The 20,568-nt window shown below is 42.7% G+C and overlaps 1 protein-coding gene across 1 annotated transcript in view; it reads left to right on the plus strand.

Moving 5' to 3' along the window:
- The first annotated feature begins 294 nt into the window (after positions 1-294).
- LOC110533641 (LHFPL tetraspan subfamily member 7 protein-like) overlaps positions 295-20,568 on the plus strand; it is a 171,815-nt gene continuing 151,541 nt past the window's right edge. The window contains exon 1 of the mRNA XM_021618051.3: positions 295-1,147. Within this exon, the coding sequence (XP_021473726.1) occupies positions 830-1,147 (318 nt within the window). The 5' untranslated portion in view covers positions 295-829. The remainder of the gene's footprint in view (positions 1,148-20,568) is intronic.

The raw sequence follows: 20,568 nt of genomic DNA on the forward strand, positions 1-20,568 counted from the left end.
ATAAGTATATAATATTCAGTGATTTGGATGTTTGTTTAAACGACAAAAATAGCGTTTTGTCCAATAATAATTAGGACTAGGTTATTTCACTGTAAATATTAGTTCCTCTTGTTTCCCACAGACAATTGTAGTAAAACATGGGCACTTTAGCATATGTTTAGCCAAATGGGCAATCTTTGTGGTTTAGTATCACTTTGCTCTAAACATGTATTTACCTACCGTAAGTAACATGAGGACACAAGTGAAGGTGTTCAACATTTCTCTTGATGGGGATACGCCCACTTGAGTATTCCCTGTGCGCAATGACGCGCGCGCTAACGTGGACACCTTTGTTGTGTTGCCCACTGGTTACCACGCGTAACCAAAACCACTGCTTCTCCTGCTGAACAAAGCGCGGCGACTCAAATACCCGGACCTATACACAGCAACACTAACATATGTTTTATTTTGCATCTCGTGAGTAAAATAAATTCGATTAAGATAATTTGATAGTTCCATATTTCCATGCGGCGACCATCTACGGAATGACAGTTGCGCAACTCTGTTTCGGGTGTGACAAACAGCATTTGTGACTCATATTTCTAGATTCTCAAGTATAGTCGCGGATAGCCTATTTAAAGGAGACATTACTTCTTGTTGAGGTGGCAGCTTGTTTACCTAGAAGTGCTCATGTTTGACTCTTTTATGAAATCACGAGCCGATGTTTGGGTCACTGGAATATCCTTTTAAATCATCACGGATAACAAATTGTTAACTAGTTCTGTTGCTGCTGGTGTAAAATTTGTTGGGGAGAGCTTCAGTTGATCTCTTCTGGGTGTGTGAGCTCCAAATGCATTCATTGCTGGATCGGAAGAAGAAAGAAGCCGGGGTTGGGATCGATCTGTCTCTGAGCTACTCGTTGCCCCAAGCTGCGAGGATGTTCAGCTGTGTGGGCTGCTTTTGGGTCTTCCTGTCCTCCGCTCTGGTCGCTATTTGTAGTTTCAGTTTTATATCATCTGCGTGGATTGTCAAGGACCATCTGAAAAACAAGGACTCGGTGAGCTTCGGCTTACTTTGGCACTGCTCCGAGTCCCTGGACCATATGTACAGATGCTACACCTTCGGAGGACTCGGGAAATTCGCTGAGATTCCATCCAGCTCGTGGCAGGTACATGATCATACATGGATCATACATGCAATACTTGAATGAATGTGTTATGGTAACAAATTAGTAAACAGTGTTGCGTACAATGGCAACAATGTTTATTACATTGTTATTACATCTCAATAACTTAGCAACTACATTATCATGCAGTGGCTTCCAGAATCCACAAAGGATAGTGTTCATTATGTTGTCTGTGATGAGCAAACATACCCCTTTGTCTTATAAGACCAGCTGAGAGAGGACTTTGAGCCATTGCTGCTCCTGCATCACTATCTTGAGTGTATTCAGGACTCCAATATAGTGACTTTAGTGTTGTTGATGATGGACATCGCAGCATGCACAATCAATGAGATTGAACTAAATCCAACCAAAACCATAAACAGAACACTTGCTGAACACTGATCTCCCAAAGGAGTAGGTATAGATTTCCATTAGGTGTTGTTCAAGCTCATAGTCAACAGGTGTTATTGAATTAGTTATGTCACAATGAAAGGTCCTTGCCCTCAGGTGAGACCTGTTGACAAGGCTGGGGTTGTGGATTAACCTTCACAGCAACAGGCTCTCTGGTGGATGGATGGAGAGGGGCCGTGTGCCATCAGTGTCTATTTTGGCTAATCTCTCACCAGCAGAGGGCAAGTGTTTGGCACCTTATCTGGCCGATATATGGGTTTCTATTCTACCACTACTAGGAATTAGGTACCATTAATAGGTAGTAAAGTACACTCAGGGAGGCGTAGCTACAGTAGTAATGAACTGTAAAACTAGCAATAAGGACCTGACATTTCTTATGTTACTATTCATTCTGAGCTAAATTGTTTGTTGAAGCTAAGGAGCTGGGCCATGGTTTGCATGGCAGTTGAGTGAGATGACAGTATTGTAGTGCCATAGGGAATCTCTCACATCACACACTTCCACCTTCAGTCAGTGGTCTTGTTTCTTTAATTCTCAGAGGATAACTGGTTACATAATTACCTCCAGCCACAGACCCAGACACTGGTTACAGTTCCCTAGGATTTCAGGTTTTCCTATTCAGAATACGAATGCTTTGCTTTGACAAAGCATAGCATAGTGCTTAATTTAGTTACGGTCATTAATGGGTCACAAACTATGAGGGAGAGATGCTCTTGCTCCTCTTGTTAAATAGTTTATGGTTTTTAACAATCAATGGTCTTAATGTAGTAGCAGTGATCCAGTTTTGAAAAGCATTAGAATTCAACATTTTGAAGTCCATTCAAAACAGAATGAGGGCATGTGCTAAGAAAAGACTGGGGTAAAGCTATGGGACCTTGTGCTAAGTGACTATGTTGGCTAACTTCAAATGAAATGTGTGATTGTGTAAGTTATCTTATTTGCATCTCTGGGGCAGCCAGAAGCATGGGGCCCCCCGGGAGTCCAGTTGCATTGCACCATGGGTATTCCCGTAGAGCTGTTCAGTGCATTCCAGTCCTTTTCATTCTAGATTATAAAAAGCAGGCCAGTTGGACCCACGACCATGCTGTAAAAAAAAAACTGCAATATCGCACCAGCTTCCTCAGGAGTTATGATTATGTATGAGCAGGATAAATTAACATATATAATTAAGTGGCAGTTCAGATGTTGTAGCTAGGGGCTGTGTGCAGGAAAGAATCAAATGCGTAGCTACTATAGTTTTCCCACACAGGTAGAAGATGGGGTTTATACTGGATCAGGCAAACAGGTCTGAACAGAGTACACAAAGCAGAGCAGAATGGGTGAATAATTCTAGTACTTTTAGCCCTTCATGTTTTCAAATGATGGAGATTCAGGTGTTTGTGGATAGGAGGTACTGTATTGCTGACGGGGAATTCCATGTATTTGTGCTGGCAACTAATGTTCCAGGGACCTTTTGAAGAGTGTTATCACTTTATTTGAAAGGTTTCATCTCTGGGTTTTGACACATTTCGGAGTAGTCTCACCTGTTCAGACAGCCAGGCAATACAGTACCTTTAGTACCCAGAGAGTTGATAACTGAGCGAAGTCCTTCTTGTACAGTGCCTAGTAGAAGTATACACACCCAAAACACAATTACAGAAATTTTAATGCCAACGACACACCAGAATGGCTTTCTAAGAGGGGTTGTTGAGTGGTCTAGTCTCAATTCTGACATAAATTTACTTGAACATCAGCGATAAGGTTTGAATATTGCTGTCTATCAATGATTCCCAACCATATTTACAGAGCATGAGCAATTTTGACAAAAAGTGAGTGTACAAAACACTAGGAACACCTGCTCTTTCCGTGAGATAGCATTCACCTGGATAGTCTATGATCCCTTATTGATGTCACCTATTAAATCCACTTCAATCAGTGTAGGGGAGGAGACGGGTTAAAGAAGGATTTTTAAGCCTTGAGACAATTGAGACATGGATTGAGTATGTGTGCCATTCATAGGGTAAATGGGCAAGACAAAATGTTTAAGTGCATTTGAACGGGGAATGGTACTAGGTGCCAGGCACAACGGTTTAAGTGTGTCAAGAACTGCATTTTCCCACTCAACAGTTTCCCGTGTTTATCAAGATTGGTCCACCACCCAAAGGTCATCCAGTCAACTGGACACAACTGTGGGAAGCATTGGAGTCAACATGGGCCAGCATCACTGTGGAACGCTTTTGACACCTTGTAGAGTCCATGCCCTGATGAGGCTGTTCTGAGGACAAAAGGAGGTGCAACTCAATATTAGGATGATGTTCCTAATGCTTTGTACACACGGTGTATGTTGCCCTAAGAGTTGTGCAAAGTTGGTAGAATCTTATTCAGGTGCTGCCACCAATTATTTACTCTGGGGTATGAAGACGTACAGCTTTTTATTTTTTTATTTTTTCATTTTGAAAGTTTTCCATAATTTTCTTTCACTTTGAAAATATTGACTATGCTTTGTAGATCTGTAGGAAAAACATGAATCCTTTTTAGACTGACATTTAAGGCAGCAAAAATTAAAGACTGAATGGGGTGTGCAGACTTTCACTAGGCACTGTATAATTCTGTGATCAGGTTGGCCCAAGCACAGCATCATAGTATTCCATGCTGCGTCATAATAGCATCCCAGCATCACGCCCCCATGGCCATTAATAAGTTACGGCCCCCGCCTCACCCCCTCCAGGCCAACACCCCTCATTGGTGTACAAATTATTCCGCTGATGCTCTTGTCCTCCTTTTTAAAACAACTCCACCTCTCTCACCCACACACATTTACAAACACACACTCACTTACACAAAAACACACACAATATGCATCCCGAAACACACAAAACACATACACATGCGCACACAAATATGCACACCCACACCTACAAACACACATACAGTGGGGCCAAAAAGTATTTAGTCAGCCACCGAATGTGCAAGTTCTCCCACTTAAAAAGATGAGAGAGGCCTGTAATTTTCATCATAGGTACACTTCAACTATGACAGACAAAATGAGAAAAAAAATCCAGAAAATCACATTGTAGGATTTTTAATGAATTTATTTGCAAATTATGGTGGAAAGTAAAACTTTTGTTATTGACCAAATACTATCTCAATAATTTGTTAGAGAAGGTCAGAGGTCAAACGTTTTCTGTAAGTCTTCAAAAGGTTTTCACACACTGTTTCTGGTATTTTGGCCCATTCCTCCATGCAGATCTCCTGTAGAGCAGTGATGTTTTGGGGCTGTTGCTGGGCAACAGACTTTCAAATCCCTCCAAAGATTTTCTATGGGGTTGAGATCTGGAGACTGGCTAGGCCACTGCAGGACCTTGAAATGCTTCTTACGAAGCCACTCCTTCGTTGCCCGGGCGGTGTGTTTGGGATCATTGTCATGCTGAAAGACCCAGCCACGTTTAATCTTCAATGCCGTTGCTGATGGAAGGAGGTTTTCACTCAAAATCTCACGATACATTGCCCCATTCATTCTTTCCTTAACACGGATCAGTCGTCCTGGTCCCTTTGCAGAAAAACAGCCCCTAAGCATGATGTTTCCACCCCCATGCTTCACAGTAGGTATAGTGTTCTTTGGATGCAACTCAGCATTCTTTGTCCTCCAAACACGACGAGTTGAGTTTTTACCAAAAAGTTCTAATTTGGTTTCATCTGGCCATATGCCATTCTCCCAATCATCTTCTGGATCATCCAAATGCTCTCTAGCAAACTTCAGACGGGCCTGGACATGTACTGGCTTAAGCAGGGGGACACGTCTGGCACTGCAGGATTTGAGTCCCTGGCGGCGTAGTGTGTTACTGATGGTAGGCTTTGTTACTTTGGTCCCAGCTCTGTGCAGGTCATTCACTAGGTCCCCCCGTGTGGTTCTGGGATTTTTGCTCACCGTTCTTGTGATCATTTTGACCCCACGGGGCGAGAGATCTTGCGTGGAGCCCCAGGTCGAGGGAGATTATCAGTGGGCTTGTATGTCTTCCATTTCCTAATAATTGCTCCCACAGTTGATTTCTTCAAACAAAGCTGCTTACCTATTGCAGATTCAGTCTTCCCAGCCTGGTGCAGGTCTACAATTTTGTTTCTAGTGTCCTTTGACAGCTCTTTGGTCTTGGCCATAGTGGAGTTTTTAGTGTGCTTGTTTGAGGTTGTGGACAGGTGTCTTTTATACTGATAACAAGTTCAAACAGGTGCCATTAATACAGGTAACGAGTGGAGGACAGAGGAGCCTCTTAAAGAAGAAGTTACAGGTCTGTGAGAGCCAGAAATCTTGCTTGTTTTTAGGTGACCAAATACTTATTTTCCACCATAATTTGCAAATAAATTCATAAAAAATCCTACAATGTGATTTTCTGGATTTTTTTCTCTAATTTTGTCTGTCATAGTTGAAGTGTACCTATGATGAAAGTTACAGGCCTCTCATCTTTTTAAGTGGGAGAACTTGCAAAATTGGTGGCTGACTAAATACTTTTTTGCCCCACTGTACATATGCATGCATGTACACACCAAGCGCACATACACACTCACACACTAACTGCCCCCCCCCCCTCCAACATTTACATTACCACCCACAACCATCACCTTCTGTTCTCCTTTGTATATGACAGGTTAAAAGGCCCCCTATCTCAGAAAGGATGGGGTCTGTGGAGTCCATCAGTGAGGGGCTGTGTTCAGCTGGCCTACAATGAGAGCTCACACTGATTTGTGTGTGTACAGAGCCCAGTAAAGGGGACAGAACAAGAAGGAGGGCTTTGGCTTTCTCACACTCCCTCTGTGGCTGGCCTAGATGTGCTCTGGTTCTGTGGTCAATTTCTGTCCTCCCTCCATGTTTTAAAGCCCTGGTTGACCTGCACTGCCATCCAGCCTTGGCACTGAGGAGCCAGCCAAGAGATGTGCCAGGCTGCAGCCCTGACTGGCAAGCCTGATAGTGTCTTATACAGTGGCAACTAGCTCTGGGATGGAATGAGTGTGTTAAACAAACAGGTTGAAAACACATGCACAGATGTCAGACCTGATCTCGCAGAATAGAACACAAACGTGATGCAATGGAATTATACAGTAATTATACTCTATTACAAAGTTATATAAGCAGTCAATATAATACATTTTATAAACAGAATTGCATAGTTTAATATAATATTAAGGAATGAACTGAAACAGAGGGGATTATTAGAATCAACCCTGATTATATCAAATAATTTTTCCACCTCTCTCATAAGACTGACTGAGTTGTGTTGATGTTATTGTCCTCAAAGCAGCCTGAGTCCTGCCTGCGTGTTCTGGGGCAGCGGTTGACAGGTTGGTAGATGTCAGTCAGTCCAGGTGTTAGAGGTTGCCAGGTTGGAGGAAGTGTTAGCTAGGGGTTTGTACTCACCTGCCAGAAGAATTTCACTTAAATTGTTAGTAGTTTAGTGTGCTTCCAGCAGCTGAAGGCTGGTATCGTCTGGCTCCACCCACAGCTGTAAACACTGGCACTGTTGGATTAACCTGGCCCTATAGCATGCTGGATTAACCTGGCCCTGTAGCATGCTGGATTAACCTGGCCCTGTAGCATGCTGGATTAACCTGGCCCTGTAGCATGCTGGATTAACCTGGCCCTGTAGCATGCTGGATTAACCTGGCCCTGTAGCATGCTGGATTAACCTGGCCCTGTAGCATGCTGGATTAACCTGGCCCTGTAGCATGCTGGATTAACCTGGCCCCGTAGCATGCTGGATTAACCTGGCCCCGTAGCATGCTGGATTAACCTGGCCCCGTAGCATGCTGGATTAACCTGGCCCCGTAGCATGCTGGATTAACCTGGCCCCGTAGCATGCTGGATTAACCTGGCCCTGTAGCATTCTGGATTAACCTGGCCCTGTAGCATGCTGGATTAACCTGGCCCCGTAGCATGCTGGATTAACCTGGCCCCGTAGCATGCTGGATTAACCTGGCCCCGTAGCATGCTGGATTAACCTGGCCCCGTAGCATGCTGGATTAACCTGGCCTCGTAGCATGCTGGATTAGTGCTCCGTCTTGACACATCCAACTGCTGTGTGAAGGGTGTGTGCGTGTGTCATCTATGTGTGAGTGTATCTGTGTGTGTGCGTGCGTGTGTACTTCTACAAAGATTGTCATGGTTGCAATGTAGATGAGTCATGGCCAGTCTCCAGAAACAGTGATTGGAAAATGTAGAAGTTCATCCTCATCTTTTGTTTTTCTTCAGAAAATGGCAGGTTAATAAGCATGAGATTCCCAGGGTTTAGAGGGGCCAGTTGTCAAGCAATCAACTCAACAATGCAATACACAACACAATCCTCTCCTCAGACTTCCATTCAGAGCTGCCAAAATTATGAGTCACATATTGTCCTTTCAGGCATCTTGTTTTAAATACTTAATTTAAGTCTGTGAAAAACACTTCCTTCCTTATATACAGTTGAAGTCGGAAGTTTACATACACCTTAGCCAAATACATTTAAACTCAGTTTTTCACAATTCCTGACAATTAATCAAAGTAAAAATTCCCTTTCTTAGGTCAGTTAGGATCACCACTTTATTTTAAGAATGTGAAATGTCAGAATAATAGTAGAGAGAGTGATTTATTTCAGCTTTTATTTCTTTCATCACATTCCCAGTGGGTCAGAAGTTTACATACACTCAATTAGTATTTGGTAGCATTGCCTTTAAATTGTTTAACTTGGGTCAAACGTTTTGGGTAGCCTTCCACAAGCTTCCCACAATGAGTTGGGTGAATTTTGGCCCATTCCTCCTGACAGCTGCTGTAACTGAGTCAGGTTGGTAGGCCTCCTTGCTCGCACAAGCTTTTTCAGTTCTGCCCACACATTTTCTATGGGATTGAGGTCAGGGATTTGTGAGGGCCACTCCAATACCTTGACTTTGTTGTCCTTAAGCCATTTTGCCACAACGTTGGAAGTATGCTTGGGGTCATTGTCCATTTGGAAGACCCATTTGCGACCAAGCTTTAACTTCCTGACTGATGTCTTGAGATGTTGCTTCAATATATCCACCTAATTTTCCTGCCTCATGATGCCATCTATTTTGTGAAGTGCACCAGTCCCTCCTGCAGCAAAGCACCCCCACAACATGATGCTGCCACTTCTAGGAGACAGAACGCGTCTCCTTCCTGAGTGGTATGACGGTTGCGTGGTCCCATGGTGTTTATACTTGCGTACTATTGTTTGTACAGATGAACGTGGTACCTTCAGACGTTTGGACATTGCTCCCAATGATGAGCCAGACTTGTGGAGGTCTACAAATGTTTTTTCTGATTTATTTTGATTTTCTCATTATGTCAAGCAAAGAGTTTGAAGGTAGGCCTTGAAATACATCCACAGGTACACCTCCAATTGACTCAAATGATGTCAATTAGCCTATCAGAAGCTTCTAAAGCCATGACATAATTTTCTGGAATTTTCCTAGCTGTTTAAAGGCACAGTCAACTTAGTGTATATAAACTTCTGACCCACTGAAATTGTGATGCAGTGAATTATAAGTGAAATAATCTGTCTGTAAACAATTGTTGGAAAAATTACTTGTGTCATGCACAAAGTAGATGTCCTAACCGACTTGCCAAATCTATAGTTTGTTAACAAGACACTCGTGGAGTGGTTGAAAAACAAGTTTTAATGACTCCAACCTAAGTGTATGTAAACTTCCGACTTCAACTGTAAAAACCCCCCTAAACATTCATAGTCCATAGCGACAGAACAAAGCTGGCTCTGAGTGGAAGTGGAATGCTCTTCAAATGGAATTAACTGAACTTTGGGGTGGGGTTGGACAGTCCAGGCAATTCTTATGTCTTTCTGCACTGTACCTATATGGCATCAGGGGAAGGAAGCAATGATGTCCTCCGCTTGAATCTGTTAGGGCCCTCTGCCTGCCCAACAAAATGGGGAGTCCAGCCCCAGGGTGTTATCAGAGGCTGCTGCTGCTACTGTAGGTAATAAAATGATGGACGAGGCCTGTGTGTGTGTGAGTGTGTGTGTGTGTGTGTTGGTCTCTACTCTCGAGGTCCTGGAACCTATCCTTGTTTTGAAATGAGAAGCATGGCAACTTGCAGGTTGGGCCAAGCCAGGAGCCAAGGTCCCAGAAGGGCCCACATATTACAATGGCACGGGAGTTAATGGATTCCCTGTCACTCCACAAGATATATACCAGTTACGCCCATGCACTTTCACAATGAAGAGTTTCAAAATCTCTCCAAATCGAAAGCACTCTGTCTGTCCTTTTCCTGGTGCAGCCTGGGGCTAAGGTTTTACTCCCTGTAGATTTACTGTTTGCGCTCACCAATGTCTCTGTGTAATGTCTCCTCTCCTCCCCTCCACTCTTTCAGTAGGAGTAGGCCTCCGATTCATGGCTAATGGGATAGCTAGCTAATGGGATAGCTAGCTATGAGCTAATCCCATTAGTGGTGAAAGGTATTTGTCCAGGAATGTGTATCTCTACTATAGATTATGTTTTTTGGCCTAATGATAGTAAGTGTGTCCCCAGCAAACCGGAAACATTCTCAGAACATTAACCATTAAGTTCTGGTTAGGGTTTTATCTAAAATTAGGATGATAACATCCCAAAAACAGTCAGAGAAGGTTTTAGATTAAAACATTTTTATTTTTTTATTAAATATCCTTGGAATGTTCTTTTAACATTCACTAAAATCTGTACATCTGTAACAACTGCCACAAAACATTACCCAAAAGTTCTCATTAGGTTTCCAGGTAATGTAATAACACAATGTACCAGTAATGTTTTCCCAGCAAACCAAAATTGGTTCTGTTGAAGTTTACAGAACATTAGTTAGGTGGCGGCAAATGTTCACATAACACAAAAACTGTCCATTCGTTTTGAAGATTATAATATGTTTGTATAAAACATTCTCCTAATGTTGCAAGAATTGTGGGGACATCATGGCTGTAACTACATATGAGGGCATTAGGAAGCAGAGGAGACCGAGAGAGGGAAGCAAGCAGAGAGAGGTTAGTGCAGTGGTTTCCAAATTTGGGGTCGGGACCCTGAGCTGGTCCCCTGAGAAAATCTGTACTAATCTTATCATCTCCACATGACCTATATCTTCCCTATAGGCCTACAACAAAATACAATCAAAATGCAAACCATTTTTTTTCTCATCATACTGTTTCGTTTTGTCGCTGATACTACGTTTCGGTGTGAATCATTTCTCATATTTCCCTCCTTTCAGGGGTATACCATTACAATTGTTTAGCTAATAGGCTGTGTGTTTGTAGATCGACTGAGGTGAATGAATCTACAGCAGCCAAGGTGATTTTTGCTGTTCTCCAAATAGCATTTTTTAATTATATTTTTTATGTAGAAATGTGGTAAATACATTTTTATTTTATTTAGTGATAAAATAAAACCTCTCTAAAACTCAAACCCTGTTTACGGACCTGGTGACATCACAAAATATATGTTCCCAGAACACGAAAACTGTGCGGATGATTCTACAATGTTTCTTTTAGGGTGAAAAAAACATTCACCTGATGTTACAATAACGTTCCCCGAATGTATTTAGTCTGTTCTTTAAAGGTCCCCAGAATGTTTCAATAGGTTGTGGTAACATTGTGGGGACATGATATGCTCAGTCCTCACAATTGTGATGACATTCATACAGTCGTGGCCAAAAGTTTTGAGAATGACACAATCAAATATTCATTTTCACAAAGACTGCTGCCTTAGTTTGTATGATGGCAATTTGCATGTACTCCAGAATGTTATGAATAGCAATCAGATGAATTGCAATTAATTGCAAAGTCCCTCTTTGCCATGCAAATAAACTGAATCCCAAAAAACATTTCCGCTGCATTTCAGCTCTGCCACAAAAGGACCAGCTGAAATCATGTCAGTGTTTCTCTTGTTAACACAGGTGTGAGTGTTGACGAGGACAAGGCTGGAGATCACTCTGTCATGCTGATTGAGTTCGAATAACAGACTGAAAGCTTCAAAAGGAGGGTGGTGCTTGGAATCATTGTTCTTCCTCTGTCAACCATGGTTACCTGCAAGGAAACAAGTGCCATCATCATTGCTTTGCACAAAAAGGGCTTCACAGGCAAGGATATTGCTGCCAGTAAGATTGCACCTAAATTAACCATTTCTTCACCATTTAAATCAACCATTCATCAAGAACTTCAAAGGAGAGCGGTTCAATTGTTGTGAAGAAGGCTTCAGGGCACCCAAGAATGCCCAGCAAGCACCAGGACTGTCTCCCAAAGTTGATCCAGCTGCGGGATCGGGGCAACATCAGTACAGAGCTTGCTCAGGAATGGCAGCAGGCAGGTGTGAGTTCATCTGCACGTACAGTAAGGCAAAGACTTTTGGAGAATGGCCTGGTGTCAAGAAGGGCAGCAAAGAAGCCACTTCTCTCCAGGAAAAACATCAACTTGCATCAACTTCATGCAATTGTCAATAAAAGCCTTTGACACTTGCTTGTAATAATCCTTCAGTATTCCATAATAACATCTGACAGAAATATTTAAAGACACTGAAGCAGCAAACTTTGTGGAAATTAATATTTGTGTCATTCTCAAAACTTTTGGCCACAACTGTACACTGTTTAAGTTAGGTAACACAGGACATTCCATTAATGTTACTGTATAAGAACGTAATAAGTCAATTGTTATGACGTTCATAGCACATTTATTTTAGGTTTAACATAATATTCCATTGATGTTCACACAATATATATTTGACCTTGTCTTGGAGGACCTCTGGGAACATTTCAAGAACATTTAGAAAATTGTATATTTGAGTTTGACCTAATATTACTACAACATTCTCAGAATGCAAATTTAAAAAACATGCCCATTATCTTTCTCTCCAGGTTTGATGGCAAGTGTCATTAGAGAACTGTACTGTAGGTGATATAGAGATAAATGGCTTTTTAATTTAATTCATAGGACATTTGAACAGCATTTAGTCACACAAACATATTTTTTACACTTCATAAGTTGACAGTCTGCTCATGTGGGGTTTGAACATGCAAGGTTTGGTTCCAACACCAGGTCTTTTATCCTCTGCACCACCAGGGAATCTTGCTTACATCTTATTTTTTCACTATATAGCCATGGCAGTATGGTCAATCAGAAATTAATTGTAATATTGTAAAATCATCCGCACAACTGGACAGTTTTTGTGTTTGGTAACATACAGTGGGGCAAAAAAGTATTTAGTCAGCCACCAATTGTGCAAGTTCTCCCACTTTAAAAAGATGAGAGAGGCCTGTAATTTTCATCATAGGTACACTTCAACTGTGACAGACAAAATGAGAGAAAAAAATCCAGAAAATCACATTGTAGCATTGTTAATGAATTTATTTGCAAATTATGGTGAAAAGTAAGTATTTGGTCAATAACAAAAGTTTATCTCAATACTTTTTATACAGTGCCTTGCGAAAGTATTTGGCCCCCTTGAACTTTGCGACCTTTTGTCACATTTCAGGCTTCAAACATAAAGATATAAAACTGTATTTTTTTGTGAAGAATCAACAACAAGTGGGACACAATCATGAAGTGGAACGACATTTATTGGATATTTCAAACTTTTTTAACAAATCAAAAACTGAAAAATTAGGCGTGCAAAATTATTCAGCCCCTTTACTTTCATTGCAGCAAACTCTCTCCAGAAGTTCAGTGAGGATCTCTGAATGATCCAATGTTGACCTAAATGACTAATGATGATAAATACAATCCACCTGTGTGTAATCAAGTCTCCGTATAAATGCACCTGCACTGTGATAGTCTCAGAGGTCCGTTAAAAGCGCAAAGAGCATCATGAAGAACAAGGAACACACCAGGCAGGTCCGAGATACTGTTGTGAAGAAGTTTAAAGCCGGATTTGGATACAAAAAGATTTCCCAAGCTTTAAACATCCCAAGGAGCACTGTGCAAGCGATAATATTGAAATGGAAGGAGTATCAGACCACTGCAAATCTACCAAGACCTGGCCGTCCCTCTAAACTTTCAGCTCATACAAGGAGAAGACTGATCAGAGATGCAGCCAAGAGGCCCATGATCACTCTGGATGAACTGCAGAGATCTACAGCTGAGGTGGGAGACTCTGTCCATAGGACAACAATCAGTCGTATATTGCACAAATCTGGCCTTTATGGAAGAGTGGCAAGAAGAAAGCCATTTCTTAAAGATATCCATAAAAAGTGTTGTTTAAAGTTTGCCACAAGCCACCTGGGAGACACACCAAACATGTGGAAGAAGGTGCTCTGGTCAGATGAAACCAAAATTGAACTTTTTGGCAACAATGCAAAACGTTATGTTTGGCGTAAAAGCAACACAGCTGAACACACCATCCCCACTGTCAAACATGGTGGTGGCAGCATCATGGTTTGGGCCTGCTTTTCTTCAGCAGGGACAGGGAAGATGGTTAAAATTGATGGGAAGATGGATGGAGCCAAATACAGGACCATTCTGGAAGAAAACCTGATGGAGTCTGCAAAAGACCTGAGATTGGGATGGAGATTTGTCTTCCAACAAGACAATGATCCAAAACATAAAGCAAAATCTACAATGGAATGGTTCAAAAATAAACATATCCAGGTGTTAGAATTGCCAAGTCAAAGTCCAGACCTGAATCCAATCGAGAATCTGTGGAAAGAACTGAAAACTGCTGTTCACAAATGCTCTCCATCCAACCTCACTGAGCTCGAGCTGTTTTGCAAGGAGGAATGGGAAAAAATGTCAGTCTCTCGATGTGCAAAACTGATAGAGACATACCCCAAGCGACTTACAGCTGTAATCGCAGCAAAAGGTGGCACTACAAAGTATTAACTTAAGGGGGCTGAATAATTTTGCACGCCCAATTTTTCAGTTTTTGATTTGTTAAAAAAGTTTGAAATATCCAATAAATGTCGTTCCACTTCATGATTATGTCCCACTTGTTGTTGATTCTTCACAAAAAAATACAGTTTTATATCTTTATGTTTGAAGCCTGAAATGTGGCAAAAGGTCGCAAAGTTCAAGGGGGCCGAATACTTTCACAAGGCACTGTATACCCTTTGTTGGCAATGACAGAGGTCAAACGTTTTCTGTAAGTCTTCACAAGGTTTTCACACACTGTTGCTGGTATTTTGGCCCATTCCTCCATGCAGATCTCCTCTAGAGCAGTGATGTTTTGGGGCTGTTGCTGGGCAACATGGACTTTCAACTCCCGCCAAAGAGTTTCTATGGGGTTGAGATCTGGAGACTGGCTAGGCCACTCCAGGACCTTGAAATTCTTCCTCTGAAGCCACTCCTTCGTTGCCCGGGCGGTGTGTTTGGGATCATTGTCATGCTGAAAGACCCAGCCACGTTTCATCTTCAATGCCCTTGCTGATGGAAGGAGGTTTTCACTCAAAATCTCACGATACATGGCCCCATTCATTCTTTCCTTTACACGGATCAGTCGTCCTGGTCCCTTTGCAGAAAAACAGCCCCAAAGCATGATGTTTCCACCCCCCATGCTTCACAGTAGGTATGGTGTTCATTGGATGCAACTCAGCATTCTTCGTCCTCCAAACACGACGAGTTGAGTTTTTACCAAAAAGTTCTAATTTGGTTTCATCTGACCATATGACATTCTCCAAATCTTCTTCTGGATCATCCAAATGCTCTCTAGCAAACTTCAGACGGGCCTGGACATGTACTGGCTTAAGCAGGGGGACATGTCTGGCACTGCAGGATTTGAGTCCCTGGCGGTGTAGTGTGTTACTGATGGTAGGCTTTGTTACTTTGGTCCCAGCTCTCTGCAGGTCATTCACTAGGTCCCCCCGTGTGGTTCTGTGATTTTTGCTCACCGTTCTTGTGATCATTTTGACCCCACGGGGTGAGATCTTACGTGGAGCCCCAGATCGAGGGAGATTATCAGTGGTCTTCCTAATAATTGATTTCTTCAAACCAAGCTGCTTACCTATTGCAGATTCAGTCTTCCCAGCCTGGTGCAGGTCTACAATTTTGTTTCTGGTGTTCTTTGACAGCTCTTTGGTCTTGGCCAGAGTGGAGTTTGGAGTGTGACTGTTTGAGGTTGTGGATAGGTGTCTTTTATACTGATAACAAGTTCAAACAGGTGCCATTAATACAGGTAACGAGTGGAGGACAGAGGAGCCTCTTAAAGAAGAAGTTACAGGTTACAGAAGTTACAGAGAGCCAGAAATCTTGCTTGTTTGTAGGTGACCAAATACTTATTTTCCACCATAATTTGCAAATAAATTCATAAAAAATCCTACAATGTGATTTTCTGGATTTTTTTTCTCATTTTGTCTGTCATAGTTGAAGTGTAACTATGATGAAAGTTACAGGCCTCTCTCATCTTTTTAAGTGGAAGAACTTGCACAATTGGTGGCTGAGTAAATACTTTTTTGCCCCACTGTATATATTGTGATATCCCCACAGTGTTTTCACCAAACTGTTCCTACAACCTAATGAAATATTCTGTGAACCTTTAAAGAACAAATCAAATTTGTTCTAAGAACATTCTTGCAACATCAAGAAAATGTTTTACACAAACATTCTATAATCATCGCCACGACTGGACAGTTTTTGTGTTGTGAGAACATTTGTCGCGACGTAACGAATGTTCTGGGGACTTTCACAGAATTTTTTGGGGTGTGCTGGGTCGTATCTCTGTGGCCCTGGAGAGAGGACTAGAACGGAACGGAGCTGAGTGTCGTTGAGAGACAAAAGCATATTGCTGCATTACAGAAAACGGCAGAGAGCTTTGTCTGGGTGGATTCTCCTGACCTGATTCTATTTCTTACACAGAGAGACATCACAGAATGGATTGTCATGCATACACACACACACACACACACACACACACACACACACACACACACACACACACACACACACACACACACACACACACACACACACACACACACACACACCAGTGGCGGTCGCTGCCATTTAAGATGAGGGAGGACAATAATGTTTTTAATGAGCATGGCCTTATTTCTATTACATCTTGGAAGACTGTCATTCATATTCCATTCACCCAGCTCAATGTAACATGGATAGGTTTAGGCTACTACATGATACTCTAATTTCCCCTATACCCATCATGAGGTTGATACAACCTAGCCTATGAAGGAAAGTTTAAAACGTTGGTGCACAGGTCGAGAGAATTTTGAGTAATCAAATTGAAAGACAGTGCCACATTCAATACCGTCTTGTACACTCTTGCCTGCATCAAGCTGATCTAGGATGTAATCATTAGTCCAACAGTTGCAAACAAGAGGTTCTATTGGACAAATTCAGGTATATTTATCCCCGTTTTGTTCCGTTTGCGTCCATTTAAGAAACGTTTTTCAACAGAATCAGCTGAATGAATACACCCCTAATTACATGCAAATACAGGTCACTTTCATAGCAGCCACATAAAAACAGCATGATCACTTTGCTCATTAATTCATTCTTGCATCTATGCGCTCTCCTCCTCTCACCTGTTCCCTTCGCTTGTGGTTTTCAGTGCAGCTGTCTATGACCAGGCAAAACAACTTTCCAAGCCAAACGTTCATATCATAACCGCTACACACAGCCAACATTGATGTCACCATATTAGCTAATGTCCTAGTCAACATAGCTTTTTATTTTTTTTATCCCTTTTTCATGATATCCAATTGGTAGTTACAGTTTTGTCCCATCGCTGCAACTTCCATACGTACTCGGGAGAGGCGAATGTCGAGAACCATGCGTCTCGTCTTCCGAAATACGACCCTGCCGAGCCGCACTGCTTCTTGACACACTGCTCGCTTAACCCGGAAGGCAGCCGTGCTAATGTCGGAGGAAACACTGTGCAACTGGCGACTGCATCTGCGTGCACTGCGCCCGGCCCGCCACAGGATTCACTAGTGCGCGATGGGACAAGGACATCCCTGCAGGCCAAATCCTCCCCTTTTTTGTGGTCGGTCACCCTCTCTAAGCACGGATGGAAGTGCACCATCCCAAAATGCACTGGATGTGTAATACAGCGATCTAGGAGGAGATGGAGAAGGGTCTGGAAATGATTTAGACAACAGATGATGAGGTGTCCTTTGACAGCTCACGTTATGAGAAATCAGGTGTGTGTGGTAAGATGCTTATGTAAGCAGGTTGCTGGATCAAGTCCCTGAGCTGACAAGGTAAAAATCTGTCATTCTACCCCTGAACAAGGCATTTAACCCACTGGTGCCAAAACTAATGGCTATAATTGACATCCATCCTGTTGTGGCACTTCTGAATGAATTAAATTCTCTATAGGCTTGACACCATTTCGCTCCACCCTTTCTATGTGTATGTGTGTCTTTTAGTAGGGTTGGGATAAAGCAGAACTCAACCTTCCCTTGTACATTTGTGGACATAGGAGAATAAAATAATCTTATTTTGCTGTCAAGGTCCATTTGATCATAGTAGTGCATGGTGAACAGGTTTACCTGTAAGCAAAGCCCCAGTTCCCCAGAGCCCATTCATTCCCAACTGAAATCTCATCTATTGCCGGTTTGGTCGTCAGTCAGTCAGTGGTCTGGGTCTGGCTGATGTTGAGCCAGTTCAGAGGGCAATCCAATTTCAAACCAATTCAGCTCATGTGATTGGGAGAAGCTCAGGCATTTGTCAGTGGGGTCAAATTGTTATAGGCCTGGGATTTAGGATTCGGGGTCAGGATTTGTGGCTTTGAGTGAGTTTGGTGGTGAAGGAAGACATATGGGGTTGCAGGGGGTCAGTAGGCTTTGGGGGGGTGTGATGATAGAGGCAGACACAGGGGGGTCAGTAGGCTTTGGGTGAGTGTGATGATAGAGGCAGACACAGGGGGGTTAGTAGGCTTTGGGTGGGTGTGAAGATAGAGGCAGACACAGGAGGGTCAGTAGGCTTTGGGTGGGTGTGATGATAGAGGCAGACATATGAGGTTTCAGGGGGTCAGGTGGCTTTGGGTGGGTGTGATGATAGAGGCAGACACATGGGGGGTGCAGGGGGGTCAGGTGGCTTTGGGTGAGTGTGATGATAGAGCTAGACACAGGGGAGTTTAGGGGGGTCAGGTGGCTTTGGGTGAGTGTGATGATAGAGCCAGACAGAGGGGGGTGCAGGGGGGGTCAGGTGACTTTGAGTGAGTGTGATGATAGAGGCAGACACATAGGGGTGCAGGGGGGTCAGGTGGCTTTGGGTGAGTGTGATGATAGAGGCAGACACAGGGGGGGTCAGGTGGCTTTGGGTGAATGTGATGATAGAGGCAGACACAGGGGGATGCAGGGGGGTCAGGAGGAGTAACACAGGGGGACTGAGATTTAACCTGATGCCTATAGTGTGATGGATGAAACAGATGGGCCTGAAGGAGATACAGAAGGATGGAGAGATGGAAAGAGAAAGAGAGAGAGAGAGAGAGAGAGAGACATAGAAACGGATGCAGGTGTTCTCTTATTAGACATACCACCTGTCGCGACTCGACCTGGTTTTCATTTCCCAATCAATCCATATGTATTTATTCCTCTGTTCCCCCTCATGTCTTTGTGTAAGATTGTTTGTGTTACTTGTATTTTGGAATTGTGGATATTGTTATGCGCATTACTTTTTGTGTTTGGGCACATTTATGTTACTTTGTGCTGTCATTTTGGACCAGAAATAAAAAGTGCGCCTGTTCACTACACTCTGCTCTCCTGCACCTGACCTCCCATACACACTCCTAACACCACCAGGGGACCAATCCTTTGTATGTATCCCTATGTGGCTGTTACGTCATATACTGTATAGGCAAATCTCACTCACTTCTTATTTCAAAACTAGAATGAGTATTGTGGCAAAATAAATAGCTTTATGTAACTTGTATTTTGCTTGCTGAATTCAACCCACTGCAGAAATTGCATCAACTCTGTCTCTCGCATCCTCAAATTAGTATCTTCCTCTGCTGAGTTTTTACTCTTTGCTTTTGTTATATTTAAGACCATCTGGTCAGCAATTCCCAGGTAGAAACAGATCTGTGGCTTACTAATCAAGAACAGGGATGGGGGGATGGAGGAGGTAGAGAATAAATGGAGAGAAACAGAGAGATTGCGAGAGAGAGAAAGAGACAGAGAGAGAAATAGGAGAGACCGACAGAGAAGGATGGAGAGGGAGAGAGAGAGAGAGCGATGTAGAGAGTGACTCAGGAAGCTGCTGAGTCAGGCTGTTCTGCGTGTCTGCTGTCCATTTGTCTACCAGCATGTCATCCCACCGCCTGCCTCCATTGTAGACCCAGAGGGTAGTTTATGTATTGATTTAACAGGCAACGCTCAAACATTTCTTTTTCCATAAATGAAAGATAGCTCACTTGACTTGATGCATGGAGCCAGGTTCAGGTTGTAGCCGTGAGCTAGTCTCCGTCAGTAGTCACTGCACAGAGGCCAGGGATAATGGAGGAAAGCAAGAGGGGAAAAGAACACTTCAGCACTAATGCTGTAAATCACCCAACAAATGTTGTACAAGGTTGATGTACTGTAGCCAGCGTCTAAAAGAGGGAGAACAGCATTTCTTTTTTGATTATATCATCTTGAATTATAGATGATTTAGGGAGGCCCATGTGGGCCCTCCATGGCTGTCTCTATAGAAATTGGATCTAGCTCTCTCGCTTTCTCTCTACCCAATGAAAATTATCAAACATGATTTTCGGGGTACTCTTCTAAAGCGCTCAAACACAAAGTGCTTCAAAGCCTTTTTAAACATCTTTAAGAGTCAGACGATTCCTGCAGCTTGAGAATATTTTTTAAAAATTCTTTAGGAGTAGAATTCTGTAGAGTTAAATAAACCCTACATGTAGGTAGAGGGGACACAACCTGTTTAGCTGATATTTGAAATATATACAGCTAAATGTCCAGTATATCTACCTGTTGTTGTCAGAGCAACCTAGGAAGCCTGGCAAATTAAGCTTTTGAAAATATGATTTGCTGGAGGCGTTTCTGTAATCCATCCTTGCTCGTTTGTTATCATGCCACGTTCAGGTAATAACCACAAGTGTAGAGCTGACTCTGGTCGTTTCTGAGGTAATCTACAGCA

Source organism: Oncorhynchus mykiss, chromosome 10 (genome assembly GCF_057628025.1).
Source record: "Oncorhynchus mykiss isolate SJ-2025 chromosome 10, ASM5762802v1, whole genome shotgun sequence".
In the NCBI taxonomy this organism is placed as follows: Eukaryota; Metazoa; Chordata; class Actinopteri; order Salmoniformes; family Salmonidae; genus Oncorhynchus; species Oncorhynchus mykiss.